The sequence below is a fragment of the Orbicella franksi genome, chromosome 4, assembly GCF_964199315.1.
Source record: "Orbicella franksi chromosome 4, jaOrbFran1.1, whole genome shotgun sequence".
In the NCBI taxonomy this organism is placed as follows: domain Eukaryota; kingdom Metazoa; phylum Cnidaria; class Anthozoa; order Scleractinia; family Merulinidae; genus Orbicella; species Orbicella franksi.
The window spans coordinates 27,750,238-27,765,917 of record NC_138148.1 but is presented as its reverse complement, the minus strand read 5'-3'; the positions used below and the strand labels follow the sequence as shown (position 1 = coordinate 27,765,917).

The 15,680-nt window shown below is 38.8% G+C and overlaps 1 protein-coding gene across 1 annotated transcript in view; it reads left to right on the top strand.

Annotated features, from left to right (window-relative positions):
• LOC145483804 (RNA helicase aquarius-like) overlaps positions 1-15,680 on the top strand; it is a 38,184-nt gene that overhangs the window by 13,320 nt on the left and 9,184 nt on the right. Inside the window, exons 14-38 of the mRNA XM_081462349.1 lie at positions 298-357; positions 442-493; positions 743-804; positions 1,049-1,152; positions 1,269-1,368; positions 1,878-1,949; positions 2,146-2,194; positions 2,294-2,386; positions 2,677-2,725; positions 3,945-3,996; positions 4,282-4,308; positions 4,405-4,504; positions 4,607-4,701; positions 5,217-5,289; positions 6,101-6,207; positions 7,150-7,209; positions 7,968-8,077; positions 11,771-11,861; positions 11,985-12,025; positions 12,542-12,682; positions 13,144-13,213; positions 13,809-13,919; positions 14,707-14,816; positions 15,148-15,214; positions 15,428-15,496. Of these exons, the coding sequence (XP_081318475.1) occupies positions 298-357; positions 442-493; positions 743-804; positions 1,049-1,152; positions 1,269-1,368; positions 1,878-1,949; positions 2,146-2,194; positions 2,294-2,386; positions 2,677-2,725; positions 3,945-3,996; positions 4,282-4,308; positions 4,405-4,504; positions 4,607-4,701; positions 5,217-5,289; positions 6,101-6,207; positions 7,150-7,209; positions 7,968-8,077; positions 11,771-11,861; positions 11,985-12,025; positions 12,542-12,682; positions 13,144-13,213; positions 13,809-13,919; positions 14,707-14,816; positions 15,148-15,214; positions 15,428-15,496 (1,965 nt within the window). The remainder of the gene's footprint in view (positions 1-297; positions 358-441; positions 494-742; positions 805-1,048; positions 1,153-1,268; positions 1,369-1,877; positions 1,950-2,145; positions 2,195-2,293; positions 2,387-2,676; positions 2,726-3,944; positions 3,997-4,281; positions 4,309-4,404; positions 4,505-4,606; positions 4,702-5,216; positions 5,290-6,100; positions 6,208-7,149; positions 7,210-7,967; positions 8,078-11,770; positions 11,862-11,984; positions 12,026-12,541; positions 12,683-13,143; positions 13,214-13,808; positions 13,920-14,706; positions 14,817-15,147; positions 15,215-15,427; positions 15,497-15,680) is intronic.

Genomic DNA, 15,680 nt, shown 5'->3' with positions numbered 1-15,680 from the left:
AGGTTGTATGCCTGGACACGTTTCTCTTTAGGCTCTAGTCTTGGGAAGTTAGCTTAGTAATTTCCTTATTATTAGTGTCCATTCGCAGTATTGTGTACCAGTCATAAAGGATGATCCTGCAATTTATCTTTTTAATCTTCGTAGCAGTATCACAAAAACACAGACATGTAAATGCAACGTGCTTATACTTAAAATTAATAAAAACTGTTTTCATTATTACATGAACCTTCAAAATCAGAATCATTATTCATATATATTGAAGTTTATGTTTGGTAAACTTCTGCATTTATTTCATAGGTTAAGTGTCATCTTTCGGCTTTGGTAAAAAGAGAATCTGAAGGAAGGTTGTTTAAACAAGTAAGTGGATAAAAATCTCGAAGAATTTACTTAAATCAAATGCATCAATTGCTCTTTCTAAAATGTGGTCATTCCCTTTAACAGCTGCTGGATATGTTGAAATTCTACACTGGTTTTGAAATAAATGATGTTACAGGTAACAGCTTTTTAAAATATTGCTTATATTATTTGCTAATGTCGCTTTTCTAATCTTAGTTAAATATTTTTAATTATTAAATAAGGTGCAGATAAACGCAAACTTGCCGAGACCTTCGAGGTAAGGTGGTAGAGGAATTACCATCCTGAATCAACTGGCTGTTAATAAAGTTTTGTGCAGTGTATTTATAAAAAGTAATGTCATTTTAATTTGATAATAGTGTGAATCATTTTTGCTGATTGTTCACAGGAATGGCGCTGACTGACCATGAGATGGTTGACATTCATTACAACAAAATGGCATCTTTGCAGGTAACTTGCCCAATAACTTTTCCCAATAACTCGCGCGCGTTTTAATATTTTATTTTCGTTTTTTGGAAACTGTAACCTTGAATAATGAACTTTAATTTGGTTGGGAAAAAGAAAATTTGGGAAAAGTAGCCCCGCGAAAGTTTGAAGTAACCTTAAATGTGTACGTACCCCAAAGTGTTCATTTCATGTACTCCTATTTCAGAATAGGTAAATGATGATTGGTTTACTATGTTTTCATCGACAGCGAGCAGTGTTCAAGTATTTTCCAGAACTTCATGACTTTGCTATGAGTAACATAGCCAGCATCGACACAAGAGAGGCTTTGCTGCAACATTTTGGATCCCTGTCGTAAGTCTTGTTCATTAATCTTCATGCTGTACATAAGTTGCCCACAAAAACCTTAATTGAAATGCGTGTTCATGACCGACTCAACATATTATTTTGGTTTGTATGTTTGTGGACAGGAATAAAACTCTTCACGAAGTGGCATCATATCTGAAGCTTTTGCCATCCCCAGATGAGGCTGGTGTCGAGAGTAATCGTGAATTTCTCTTGGAAATGTTGGTAAGATATCAATGAAGGACTAACTTGCCACCTGAATGTGTAATGATAAAATTCTTACTGTATGGTTGTAGCGTGTAGAAGGCACTGCCAAAATAACATTAAACTTCTAGTAACAATACAATACAATGCTATAACAATAACAGCAACAGCAACAGCAACAGCAGCAGCACAGCACAACACAGCACAACACAAAAACACTGCAATGCAATGACACTACAATGAAACTATATTATGTAAAAGAAATCGTTAAAGGAAACGTTCTCTACGTAATATATACAATCTAACTATGATAAAAAATATGTTATAAAATATAATCGAAAATACATTTTAAAAGACTCAATTAATGTTAAAAATTCTTCACAGTTTTACCGGGTTTTTTTTCATTTATTAGGGAGCTTGTTCCACTCGTTAATTATTCTGATGAAAAACGAATTTTGGCACAAACGTTTTTAATAATCCCTTCTTTTTCGTGAGCAGTCTCTAATTCCATTTTTCTCCAATCGTTACAGGTTTCTAGACACGAACGTCGCCTTTCACAGATTGACGCCATAAATGAAATGCCACTGTATCCTACAGAACAGGTTACTGAAAATTTTCAATATTTTTTTTTTTACCATGTGTGAAATGGGAAAATTGCGCAAGTCTGAATTACAACCTGACGGATAAGATTTCATATGTGTTTATATCTTGTAATTAAAAATAAAACTAGTATTACTAAAGAAAACGTTTCAACGCAATCCAATCACTTCAATTTTTTTGTTAATATTTGTTTTCCAGATTTTGTGGGATGAAAATATTGTTCCAACAGAATATTATTCATCAGAAGGTACTTTGAGGGAATTTGTCAGTATTTTTTCATAGTTGTTTTTGTTTTAATATTAAACGTGTCTTATTTTATTTTATTTTTCTTTTGTTCTTTCAACAGACACGTTAGCTCTTCCAAAGTTAAACCTGCAGTTTTTGACGCTTCATGATTATCTTCTAAGGAATCTGAATCTCTTCAGACTGGAATCTACATGTATGAATATACGTTTTCATTGCTTTTAAACAATTCTTCACGTCAGTTTTCATTAGCGTACGAACTATAAACCTCAATCAGTTTTTGTGTTTAAAGCACTGAGCTCTCGCCTGCTCCTCAATTGATTTCAGTTGTATTCTCAAATCTAGACTCTCAAAAAAGAACAAAATTACCCATCAGCACGGCTAGCTGTATTATACAATTTGCCAATGAATAATCACTTTTTATTTGATCATAATCGGTCTGAAATGAATTGATATTTGAAGAAATATCTTGTGTTTGGTTAACAGATGAGATTCGTCAAGACATGGAGGACGTAATTGCCAGAATGAAACCTTGGTAGGTGGAAATTTAAATGATGACTTCACGAAGACAAAAGCTACCTGTAAATGGCAATGTGCATATGTTTGACCGAAGCGTTCTCTTTGTGAAAGGAAAATACATGTATAACAAATTTGTCGTACTAGAAATCTAGTATGACGTCTATAATGATTGTGTCAAGAAAACTTTCAGACGAAATATTGTTCTGCTAGTCATTCAAAATCATCAAGAGAGGGTTTCCTTTCATTTCTCTAGCTAAAAAAAAAGGAGAAAACAATTTCAATCGCAGTAATTTCGTCCGGTTTGTTCCTCCAGCTTTTCCCTAGAATTGCTGTCCCTGTCAGACCCATTATATGTAATAATTTTGTCTTCCAGACCACGTTTGTTCAAAGGATAGATAACTATAGCCACCGCAGATAAATCACTATCCAATGGATAACTTAGTTTTATTTTGTCAAGTCATCCACTGAATAGCAATTTATGCGATGGATAGTGCTTCCACTCTTTGTCCAACCCGGTCCAGATGCATAAAGTTAAGATCGCCTGATGTTTATGAAATCATCATTTTCCTTTCCTATCTAGTAGTAATTCTCACACACTGAATGCCATTTGTCTGCCACACGACAATGCAACAGCACTTTATTGACAATAGCCATTTTCACGGTTACCTTTGCTCATTTGTATTACAATAAAATCTAGCATGTAGGTGAGGCAATTTCGGGCTATTTTGTAGTTTTAGCCCGAAATTGCCTTGCATCCACGTTGGATAACATTGTAACGCAAATGAGAAAAATTAACCGTGAAAAGGGCTATTCTATCAACATCACAACGATAACAGAATCCGAATCAACAACAGGGAAAAAAAACCACCCAAACGTTGATACACTTCTATAAACTTTAGGCAAGAACTCGCTAAGGGGTGGGAGGGTGGGAAAACTGTTGCACTGTCCGGCAAGAAAAGAACAACTGAATCACGTGACCGAGCGTGAAACTGACATTCTGACTCGTACCCAGGTTCCCCATTCAGTGTGTGAGAACTTCGTTTCGTGCCTCTTTCGTAAGCTCAGCCGGCAGGAAAAACACTTATACGTCTCAGACATGTTATACGTTCCCTATTATTGTTCTGTTCTATTCCAAATATTCATCTACAGCAATCAAGCGCGGCAAACCTGTTCAGTTTGATGCAACCGCAGGACTGTAAACTTATATCTATTTTAATTTCCTGTTGATTTTGCAGGCAAAATGAAATAGAACAGACAGAGTTTGCTGGTTGGGCAAGAATGGGAACAGTAAGCCTAAAAGATCTTGATATTGTTTGTGTTTTTAAGACATAAATTTATACGGACAAAAGTTTTTTTGCCACATGCTTGGATGTAAATTCTGTTTTGAATTGTGATCTTGGATAGATTAGACACGATTTTTGTTATTGTTGTTTTACTCACTAGTTAACAGAAGTCAGATAGAAAAAGAAAAAGAAGAACAGCCAACAATGTCATCACTTCTTTTTTACGTATACTTCTCTTTGGTTTCAATGTACTAAAAATTATTTGTTTTTCTACTTTTGCTTTCGACAGAAAATAGTGAACTTTAGCGTGATAGAGGTAAGCAAAGTGTTATATTATTCTGCATTAAAAGAAAGAGTGTTAACTATAGCATAAAACACAATGTATTCACTACCTCTGTGTAACTGTCATCAGGTGTCCAAACCTAACATTGGAGAGACACGCCCATCTCAAGTCAGAGCTGATGTCACCATTAACTTGAACATGAGAGATATTGTGAAAGCAGAGTGGGAAGGTACGATATTAGTTGCATCTAACAGATTGACATCTTACGGCTTATTAGTTATTTACGAACAAATGTTTATGTTATTAATGTATCTATAATTTTGTATTTCAGCATTAAGGAAACATGACGTGGTTTTTCTGGTCACTGTACGGCCGACCCAGAGAGGGCCAGTGAAATATGATCGGACAAAGCCGTTTAGAGAGCAGGTAATTTTGCTGTAACGAGGTTCAACTGAAGTGGATCGTGGCGAATCGAGAGATCAGGGTCGGGTTGTTCAAATCCCGATTACGCTAACCCAGGATTAGCGAGAATTTCGATTTCATTTTTTGTAACTTTACGGTGAGGTTTTCTGTTTATATTGCTTGTCCTTCAGTTTTGAGTTTGAATAATCTAAAACTACACAAAACATAAGCAGTGAAAAACACTTTAATACGACAAAAATTAAAACTTCGCTTAACGTTTAATCCTGAGTTAGCCTTAACCGGTTTTCGAATAGCCCGGTCCAGCTTCTCTTTATTATTTATAAAACCAAATCCATCAAAAAATGTTTAAAAATGTTCCCACATTTACAGCAAACATGAAATTTCTTAAAAACAACTCTGGATTTTCGCATTTTACGGGAAAGCAAATAAGCGTTAGAAAAAGAAAAGAACTTGGCCAATATCCAGCCATCTTAACCTCACACTTGGTTAATAACCCAGATATCATTTCTGACATTTAGTTTGGAGTTGATTATGTGCGTGGAGCTGAAATCGAAGGCATGCTGGACGGACAAGGAAAAGTTATTGAAGAAGGTATGATGTAACACATTTACAGAAAATAAAGCAAACCTGGAAACAAAGCAAATTTACGAAATGCAACTGCTTTTAATCTTGTCCGATTTTTGAGTAGCCGTAGTCAAAGGCTCTTCTAATTTGCTCAGAATTCTTCCATCTTTGGCAAACTCAATGTTGTGTAAAGTGCATTGATGTTTTCGTGCCATGTTTTTTCTCCAGTCTACTAAAAGAGCGTCAAAAGTTCCCTTAATTCGGCAAAATTAGAAACAACACATTTTGGAAACTTCTTCGCATTCTTGGAAAGAAATGATAGTACATGTAGATGTCAAACTTTCAAAGCATGAAAAAAATCTAAACCAGTCAATGGCACAAGCTACTCGAAAGGAAAAAAAAAAAACGTTTGTTTGAGTTCTTCAGGATACCTCATCTGGTTATGATGACCGCGGGAAGTTTGAAGAGCACTAAATAAGCGTAAGAGATTCTCTAGCTTCTTGAGTGCTCTCCAAACTTCCAAGTGCATGATAACTCGATGCTCAGCTGAAAGCATGAATCTTTTTTTTATATAACGTTACCAATGAAAATATCGAAAAGAAGTTAACTTTGCTCACGCCATGAGAGAACGTCATTGGATTATGATGCACGCTTACTCTGAGTTTGATATCGCGGTTTTGCAGCAATGTTATGAGCTTGTTTGAAGCATGAGCTAGCGATTCATAGTCACTGGTCAACACAAGTTTTTCATTGTTTTAGTCAGCTGCAAATAGGCTTCAGAGACCATAATAACGTGATTCTTGTGTCATCTGGTAACTGAACTATTCCCTGTTAACAGGTCCTGAGCCAAAGCCTGAATTTAAAGGAGATGAGAGAACATTCCGCTTGTGGCTGGACACGAATCAATATCAACAGGACATGGCCGAGACTGTTCATGGATCAGAGGTGATCAATGCACGGCCACTTAAGGTTTTCGATGTATTTAATGCGCAGCTTCTGTTGCCTAATGATTGTACAGTTACATGTAACTAATTTTCTGTATGCCGTTACATTTATGTAAAACGCCGTTACTTTAACATACGTAATATGTTTGCAATGTCATAAAAAGTCCCCAGTGTAACACTAGCTGAATTCAGTAATACAGTTGTGATAGAAATTATACAATCGAAACAAATTGAGTGGCCAATTCCTTTGTGAGATGCACCTGCAGGGAATCAAGGTAGTTGTATTCATCAAAATAAATATCTAGTCCAAGATGATGAATACAACTACCATGATTCCCTGCAGGCACATCTCTTATAAGCAACTGACCATTTACTGCGTCTTTTAATAACACGCGAACCTGCTCAATCAACCGTTGTTTTTTCGCTGCCATCAATCTTCTTGTCGGACGCCTCAGGGAACAGAAGTTCAGTTCACCGGATTCAAAAGGTCGCATGTGTGGGTTGTGATTTAAAGATTTCGTCCTATTCTCTTTGTTTCTATTTTGTTTGTTTGTTTGTTTGTTTGTTTGTTTTTGTTTTTGTTTTTGTTTTTTAAGTTTCGTTAATTTTCATCGTAATATTGGCTCTCGAAAAACGGTTTTACGTTGGTCAGGTTTTGAACTAAAGCGCGAAAGTGAAAAGCGCAGTAATTAATTTTTGGAAAGTTGTCCAAGAGTTCAATTTTCTTCTTACTCTTCATTACTGTCACCCTCGTTCCTAGGGTCTCTCTCTCTCCGCCCCCGGGAAGAGAGAGACCCTGGGAACAAGTTGGCATTACTGTCACTCACAGCTGATAACGAAAGGTCAAACGGTAGATCTTAATTGACATAACTACTAATTAAGTTGTTTATACAACATAGAATGTCGAACTTTACCTTTATGTAACCACATGCTGTTGTTGCAGGATGTTTACGAGACTTTCAACATCCTTCTGAGGCGGAAACCGAAAGAAAACAACTTCAAGGTACTGTTTTCCTCTCTAATAAACAAACGTTCCTCAGTGGCCCCATACTGCTTACAGTACTGCAGTGGAATCCCAATTTTTCGAACCTCAAAGGGTGATGAAAATTAGTTTGAAAAATCGGGTAGTTTGAGAAATCAGGGGTAAAATTACAGTGTTCGACTGAGGAGAGGGGAAAGAGTTTTGGTTCGAGTCAGCAGGAGATTCGGACAATGAAGGATTCTAGAGCTCAGGTTTCTAAAGTAGTTAATAACCTTTTGATGGCCGTTGTCATTTCATAAGGCCGCTGTAACTGAAAAGGAATGTGATCATTGCCTCCAAAAATTCCGAAATGGTAATTTCTTTTATTGGGTGCTGGTCGCTGTTAAATTTTGGTGCGTGCTACGGAGACACGGGTCTCTGTAGCGCTACGTCAGCAGACTGGAATTTTTGGGCAAATCTCCCGTGTCCCATGAGCGGGGGAATGCGCACAAGCTGGGGAGTGAGCGCGGGATGAGAGAGGTCTCTGCGCGTATGCTAAGGCTGCTTTGACTCTGTCTGCACTTATGTTACCCTATCCGTAACGTTTATCGCCATCATCGTCGTTTATTTACCTTAAAAGAAGTATATAAAGACTGAACTTAGATAGGGCGAGGAGAGACCGCGAGAGTTCTCTTGTTTTGTGAAATAGTTTCAGAAACAACGTTAACTTTTGAGTTTTCTTCGGATTGGTTTGACGCTACTGTGTTGTGAACTAAACTTATGACTTTGTTTTTCTGAAGGCTGTTCTAGAAACCATCCGTGATCTGATGAACACAGAGTGCATTGTTCCAGATTGGCTTCATGATATCTTCCTGGGTTATGATGATCCCGGAGCGGCTCATTACAGCAGGTACAATGATTAAAATCAGGGTTGCCATAGATCAGGAAAGATAGGTAGGTAGCTACAATCCCAGACAAAAGACTTGGGACACGAAGCAAGTTCTCCCCTCCCCCCACTTTCAATGTTGATAATCAGGTGATTTTTCCCTTTTTTGTTGGAGAAAATGCGATATTTTCCAACATTGATTCGGGGGGAAGGGGGATACGTGATACAGCTCAAGTGTCCCAACTACTTTTGGCCGGGATTGTCTGAAAGAGATATGCGAGGAATTTTCCAATAAAGGTAACGCCAGCGATCGTCATGGCGTCACGATATTTTAGAATTTGATTTCGGCTTAATGACGTACACGTTGTTTCTGGAAATTGGACAGAACTTTTTTACGTTAATCTAGATTAAGGTTCGGTGCAGATATTCGTGGAATATAACCCGTAACCGCCTGTAGCAAAACGAAATTTGGGACTTGCTTCAAGCAAAATGGCATTTAAGGGAAGGTTAGAGCTCGTGTCTATTACTTAAGACATTTTCCAGGATTATCAATTCGCAAAGTAGCAGATCTTTGTGTTGTTTAACAGAATAGTGTTAAATAAATTGACTTAAACCCAATGAAATGCTTATCGGTGTAGAGTAATCATATATATCACCATTACACGCGACACGACAGCTTCCGGGTTCCATGTGTTTTATGAACGCGCACGAATAACCACAACGGTTAACCACAACGGTTAACCATTTGAAAGTCAGCGTTTTGCAACCTAACCTTCCCTGTTCTTCCCAATTGGCAGAAGGTTCAAAAATTTCTCACTTCACATTATTTGAAATGCCGGATGGAAGCAATTTGACGGCAAAATAGTCGAGTTTGACACTTGAAATATGGTTAACCGTTTGCCGCAGATAATAAGTTAACTACGTAACTACCCTTTTTATTTCAATTGAACGGCTAACCATATAAACCTTCTCGGAAAGCTCTCTGTTGCCAGTTCTTGATCCCAGACAATGTTAAATGGTTTTTTGTAATTCCTATAAAGCGGAAAAAGGTATAACTCGAATGACACGTAGCAGTTTGGAACCAAAAAGTGTTACCAGAATGGTTAACAGTAAGGGTTAATCGCGGCGGTTAACCCGGTGGCACTTCTGAAGCCGAAAACACACCTCGCTTTATACGCGTTCCGGTATTAGAGAGGAAAACGAAGAAAGACATGCATAATTTAACCGCGTTTAGGTAGCAGCAACGCTTTATTGCTGTCCAAAGATTAACTCCGCGAAACGGCGAGAACAAGGCGAAAATATCCACTTGCCCGGCACCTACTGTTTCAACCGAATTTGCATCATTTCTGTTTCGCGCCAATCAACCACCCTTCTAAAGACGTAGACAAGGTCGTATTTTTCAGTGCAGGAAATAGAAACATCCTTTTTAAACACAACATCTTGTGCAAAGTTGCATTTTACGGGCAAGCAAGTGGGCCGTTTGCCCCTCAAGAGGCAACAGAAGGTCATGCCACGGACTTACCAATCGCCTACCGCAGAAGGTCATTTAGAAAGATGACTTTACGTTTCTTAGTGCCCGACCAGGTAAAACTTGTCATTGTATGTTGTTTCTTTTTAGTAGCGCTCGTTAGCTGTACCCGCGAGACGTTACAACTTCCCTCTTCTCCAAGCTTTGTTAGAGCGAGTGGTGTGACATTCTTTAAATTCTTCTTTCAGACAATCCCAGACAAAAGACTTGGGACACGAACCAAGTTCTCCCCTCCCCCCACTTTCAATGTTGATAATCAGGTGATTTTTCCCTTTTTTGTTGGAGAAAACGCGATATTTTCCAACATTGATTCGGGGGGAAGGGGGATACGTGATACAGCTCAAGTGTCCCAACTACTTTTGGCCGGGATTGAAGGTAGCTAGGTAGCTAGGTAGATAGGTATGTGAAGGTGAATTAATCAACATGACACGAGCGTGGGACAAAGAAAAATTCTGAGTCCCCGACAGGAATCGAACCCATGACCTCCCGAACACCGGGCAGGCGCTCTATCCACTGAGCTACGAGAAGCCATGAGTTCTCGTCGCTCAGTGGATAGAGCGCCCGCCCGGTGTTCGGGAGGTCATGGTTTCGATTCCTGTCGGGGACTCAGAATTTTTCTTTGTCCCACGCTCGTGTCATGTTGATTAATTCACCTTCACATTTCATTACCGAGCTTAAAATTCACCATCTTTATTAACTTATCAGGTAGATAGGTAGATAGGTAGGTAGATAGATAGTTGGTGCCAATTTCCTCCCTTGCAGCCAGAGGCTGAATTGCGGAGGAACCAGAGAGGTGAGATTGGACGTCAGCACATGAAGGCGCACTTTGCAGCCACTTCAGTCCATGTATGATCTCACTTTACCCACCCCAGACCAATGACCGGCACAAGTCAGATAGACCATGACCCCGGGTTCTACGTCCCCTACTCTTTTCGAACAGTGTCATGCGTTCTTTAAAGTCCCACAAGAACCAGATCAGTGAAGTGCTGTGAGACGGGGCCTACGGTTTATCGTCCTTATCCGAGAAGACCTGAATGTCTAACCATTTGTAGATGTAATTACAAAGGCAGCACATTCTCCTCAGTTATTTTAAGACCCTGAGTGTTGGTCCGGTCTGGGGCTCGAACCTTCGACCTCCCACACAGCAGTCCGGCGCTCTCCCAATTGAGCTAACCAGGCGGCGGTTTACTGACTTGATGCCATTAAAGGCTGGAAGAAACATTTGGGGCCACTCAACGATGTTTTTTTCTTAATGAAAACAATTAAAATTGTTAATGACTCATTGGTCGGTCTTAATGAATGAGTTGAAAGGATGGCTGTAACGGGATGCTGGAGCCCGCTACTATATCCGACATGTATTTTGTATTTAGTTGGTCAGGGAAATTTGATTTTTGTCAGGGAAAAGTCAGGGAAAAGTCACTGAATTTTGAAAAGTGATGTATGTGGCAACCATGTAAATGTACTAAACAGCTGAGATTTTTGCGAGTATCTTTCTCATAGAAACAGTTTTAGGAACAGATATGGCGTAACTAGTGATGGAACGCGTTAGATTTCTCCTTCGAGCGCAAACGAAAAAAAATGTGTTGTCGTAACCTTATACCTTTGTATTTTTATCCGGTAGCAATGCTAGTAGAGATATTAAACTTTCGTTTCTCTGCTTTTATAATATGATTTCGCTTCCTCGAAGCTTAGGGTGTAACTATGATCTTGATATGATAAATATTACATGGACTGGAAAGTCCTAGTCCTCTATTACAGCACTTTTCAATCGAGTGTTGAAGGTAACTCGTATCTGTTTTGGTTTTGCATTGCTAGGCTTGCTCGCGCCACTTTTTCATCCAATCAGAAATAAAATCGAAACCAATGCGACTCGCTCATACACTTTTACTCGCGCTTTGCCTCCGCTGCATACATTTCGAGTTTTGATTGGTTCGCGGGATTGTCTGTGTCCTGGGTGATTGGTCAGGGTGGGTTATTGGCGTTCAATTCAAAAGCGCTCTAAAACTCATTAAAAAAGGGTTGGAGAGGGTCACTGCGAGAGTAGCAGTGACCATCCATTTGTTATGGTGATGTTTTTTAAATTATATTTGTATATGAACGCTGAAAGACTTCATTAGAGTGTCAGTGGTATTTAGCTTAAAAAAACTAATTGGGGACACTATTCACACATATACTTTGTCTCAATGTAGAATGCCAAACCAGATCCGAACACTGAACTTCAACGACACGTTTCTCGACTTTGAACACCTCAAGTCGTGCTTTCCCCAGTATTCAGTTAAGGTAAGTTTATATCGATTAATGCTCCATCATTATTGGTGGGGGCTTGTCAGCATTTTGTATAATTTTACAACAATTACACGTACAATTCAAGTATCACAATTTCTTGTTTTCGTAAATTTTCAGTGCACTACGGACAACCCAGCTGAACAAATCCCACCCTTCAAGTAAGACTCGTATTCTGTCCTCTTGGTTTAATGTGTCGTTGTGAGTAATTCACGTGATTAACACGAGTGTACATGACACTTTTAGTAAACAAAAAAAGGGTAACACAAGATTTAGATTGTCAAGACAGGAATTTCAAACTGGGGCATTTTCACAACATAGCGAATTTCTCACCTGCGGGATTTAAAATGTGTCTTGGCAAATCTCTTAGTGTTTCAAGTCCCATCAGGATAGCATAACCTGGGAGCAGTCGTTCTTTCATTTTCGCGGTAGTGGAAGACAAAATTTAAGGGAAAAAAAAAACGTTTTTTGTTCCTCTTTTTTCTCTCTCTGGTGGGCTGCGCGAAGAACGTTATCATTTTTCACTCTACGTGTCTGTACCAGCATCAAACCTCGAGGTATCACGCGCTATAATCACGACGGAAAACCGTCATGTATCACGAAGGAAACTGGATGTGCGAAAGATCGGAATTTCCTGTCGTTGGTGCTTTAAATTTGTTGATTTACGTTTCTTGTAGGATAACATTTCCTGAAACGTCTTCTTCGAGCAAGAAACGGAAACACGATGAAGACGAACCAAAGGAAGTGAATCAAGAGCTGCTGGTGGAGCCATTTGTGGTTCCTAACCGCGGACCGTATCCCTTTAATCAGCCTAAAAAGTAAATGAATCTGCTTGTTGTTGTTTTCGTTGCAAATTTTATATCAAGCACGAAAGACCATGTTTGACCACATTTTCAAACACAGAGAAGAGAGTTGAAAATGCGACGCGTAGCGGAGCATTTTTGACGAACTTCGAGGTGTTGTGTTCAATCACGGTCTTGAGTGTTTGATACATCGTCTCAATCGAACGTAAAACTAAGGAGAAACCGAAGAAATCAAATCGAAAAGATCCCCTGTAATTAAAATCAGATATCCAAACACTGTCACGGTCATGATTACCTTTGTGTAATGTGGTGAATTATTTATGAGCTTGAGGGGAGTCGGTTCCTTTATGTAAATTTTGGAAGACCCTTTGTTCTCTCCTCTAATTCAAGCTTCAGACTTTGTAATCTCATGCCAACAGATTGAGAAGAGCGCTTTCAGGAAACAATTTGTATTGACTACACTCTTGATATAATAGGAATGCTGTTCCATTCACCGCCACACAAGTAGAAGCCATCAGAGCTGGAATGCAGCCGGGTCTCACTATGGTGGGTTATTAATTAGGGAAGACAGCAATATTTGGGTCTATGAGTTTTGATATGGCCTTATTTCAGTACTTCAACGTCCATGGCAATCATGTAGCGCTCCAATTTGCTCAGTGTGACTACATAAAAGAACTGTTCACTGTTTTTTTTGTTTTATATCCATGCCCTTGCATTTTGTGGTATCGTTGCTAATTCAGCGTTAAGCGTTAAGAATGTTGAAAAAAAATGGTTTGTTTTGTCTTTTTGTCTTTTTTTCCTTTTTGGTCCGCTTTTTCCCTGACTATTTCGTTAATAAGAAAACTAATAGCTTTTTGTAGGAAGTGGTAGAATGGTATGATAGCGTGTGTTTGTTGGGTTGTAATAAAAAAAAAAAGTAACTAAATAAATAAATGAAGAAAATCTATTAAAATACACCTCAATATTCATTCAAGTCATCAGAACGCAACATTATTGGGTACAAGTCGGATTTCAATGATGAATTTATGTTCACTCTCATTACGACTTCTTGTAGCTACAGGCTATGCAGACAATTCTTGTCATTCTCAAACTATTGAACCAGTTCTCGCGTTGTTTGAGCTTTGTCTTTCTTCTCTCTCAGGTCGTTGGACCTCCCGGTACAGGAAAGACAGATGTGGCTGTACAGATCATTTCCAACATTTATCACAACTTCCCAGAACAAAGAACACTGTTGGTGACTCATTCTAATCAGGTCAAGTCTTGTAATGTCATGGCTAAAACAATTTATACGTGAAGAAATACCGTAAAATGCCACGTTAAAGCCCCCCCCCCCGGTTATAAACCTCCCGCCCCCGGATATCAGCCCGTCTATTTGCTAACAAAGATATTATTCCGGATATAAGCCCCCCACCTCCCCCCCCCCCCCCCCCAGATATAAGCCCATCTAAATTATAAGTGCGTTCCTTTTGCGTTTCTTTGCAAACGTCGGTCGGCAATCGCCTCGTGGATCCATAGCTACTTTGACAATGTTATGACGAAAATCATGATCAATAACAGCACGGCCGCATGAAAAACTGACGTCAATTTGTTAAAATGATACCAGAGAAAGAAACAAATGTTGATACATATGTATAACAACGCTCTGAGTGTAATAGCTGTAATGATATGTTAGCTTTAATTCCTTTGTCAGAAACGTTTTATCTCGTCGTGCCGAAACATATTTTTTATTCCGCCTCCCGCCCCCGCCCCCCGTTTATAAGCCCACCCAAAACCCCTCATGAAGTTATATTAGCCCAGGGCTTTAACGTGTGATTTTACGGTACGCTGCAAAGTCATGATTTTGCAGTGCTTGCCTTTATAGTACAACCTTTGCAACACCTTGCAACGATTTTTGAAACATTGCTGACGCTGCTAAAAAAATTGATGTAAACAATTCCTTGTTAAAAAAACAAAACAAAACAAAAAAAACAAACAAACAAACAAACTTGCCAATATACTTACCGGCTTTCTTTTTACGTTGTTATTAACTTTTCCTGCAGGCTTTGAATCAACTGTTTGAGAAAATCATGGCTTTGGACATCGAAGAACGTCACTTACTTCGTTTGGGACACGGAGAAGAAGCATTGGAAACAGAGAAAGATTTCAGCAGGTTTGTATGAAATTAAGAACGAGTCAGCTGTTCAAGATGGCTAGGTCACTCGAGGCGCTTGGCTCTCAGTTCTCGCGTGACCATGTTTCTCCCTCTCTTCTTTTCTTCCGCCTTTCTGTTTCTCTTCTTTCGCTTACTCTCATTACACTGGGCAAAGTTTGTGTCTCTATTTATTTTTTTTTATTATTTGTTTTTTTGCTGAAAACAAACTAAGATTGGTAGGAACCTCCGCTACTATGGACACCAAGTTGCGGCATTATAACGAAAATTGTTTCTGTGAACTGTTAACTTCTTTGGTTTGTAATGGTCTGTCTTTATTATTTGATGCTAGGTATGGTCGAGTGAACTTTGTTCTTGCGAGCAGACTGGAACTTTTGAAGGAAGTACAACGACTACAGGTGAAGCAACCTTACAATTTTTTTTGTGTGTGTTTGTTTGTTTGTTTGTTGTTGTTTGTTCTGGGGTTTTTTCAGTCTCTCAGCAGTACCTTTGATTTGAAGGTAATGTGGTGCATAACAAAAATGCCTTTTTAGTATATCGTGAAGTAGCCATTTGAGTTCCACCCAAGTTAGCTTCATTTTGACACTGCAGTACTTGAATTTTTTTTGTAGGAAAGCCTTGATGTTCATGGTGATGTTTCATATACGTGCGAGACAGCGGGTTATTTTTACCTGTATCAGGTATGAAAAGCCTCGTGCCTGTTACATGTTCTCACAGTAAATAACGTTTATAGAAAACTTTCAAGTTATTTCAGTCTCCTGACTCAAATGTACATTTTTTTTTTCTGTCCTTCTATTGATATATATTTTTACAAAACTGTAAATGTACGAGTGAATAAAGATGTTGTTGCTGCTGCTGCTGCTG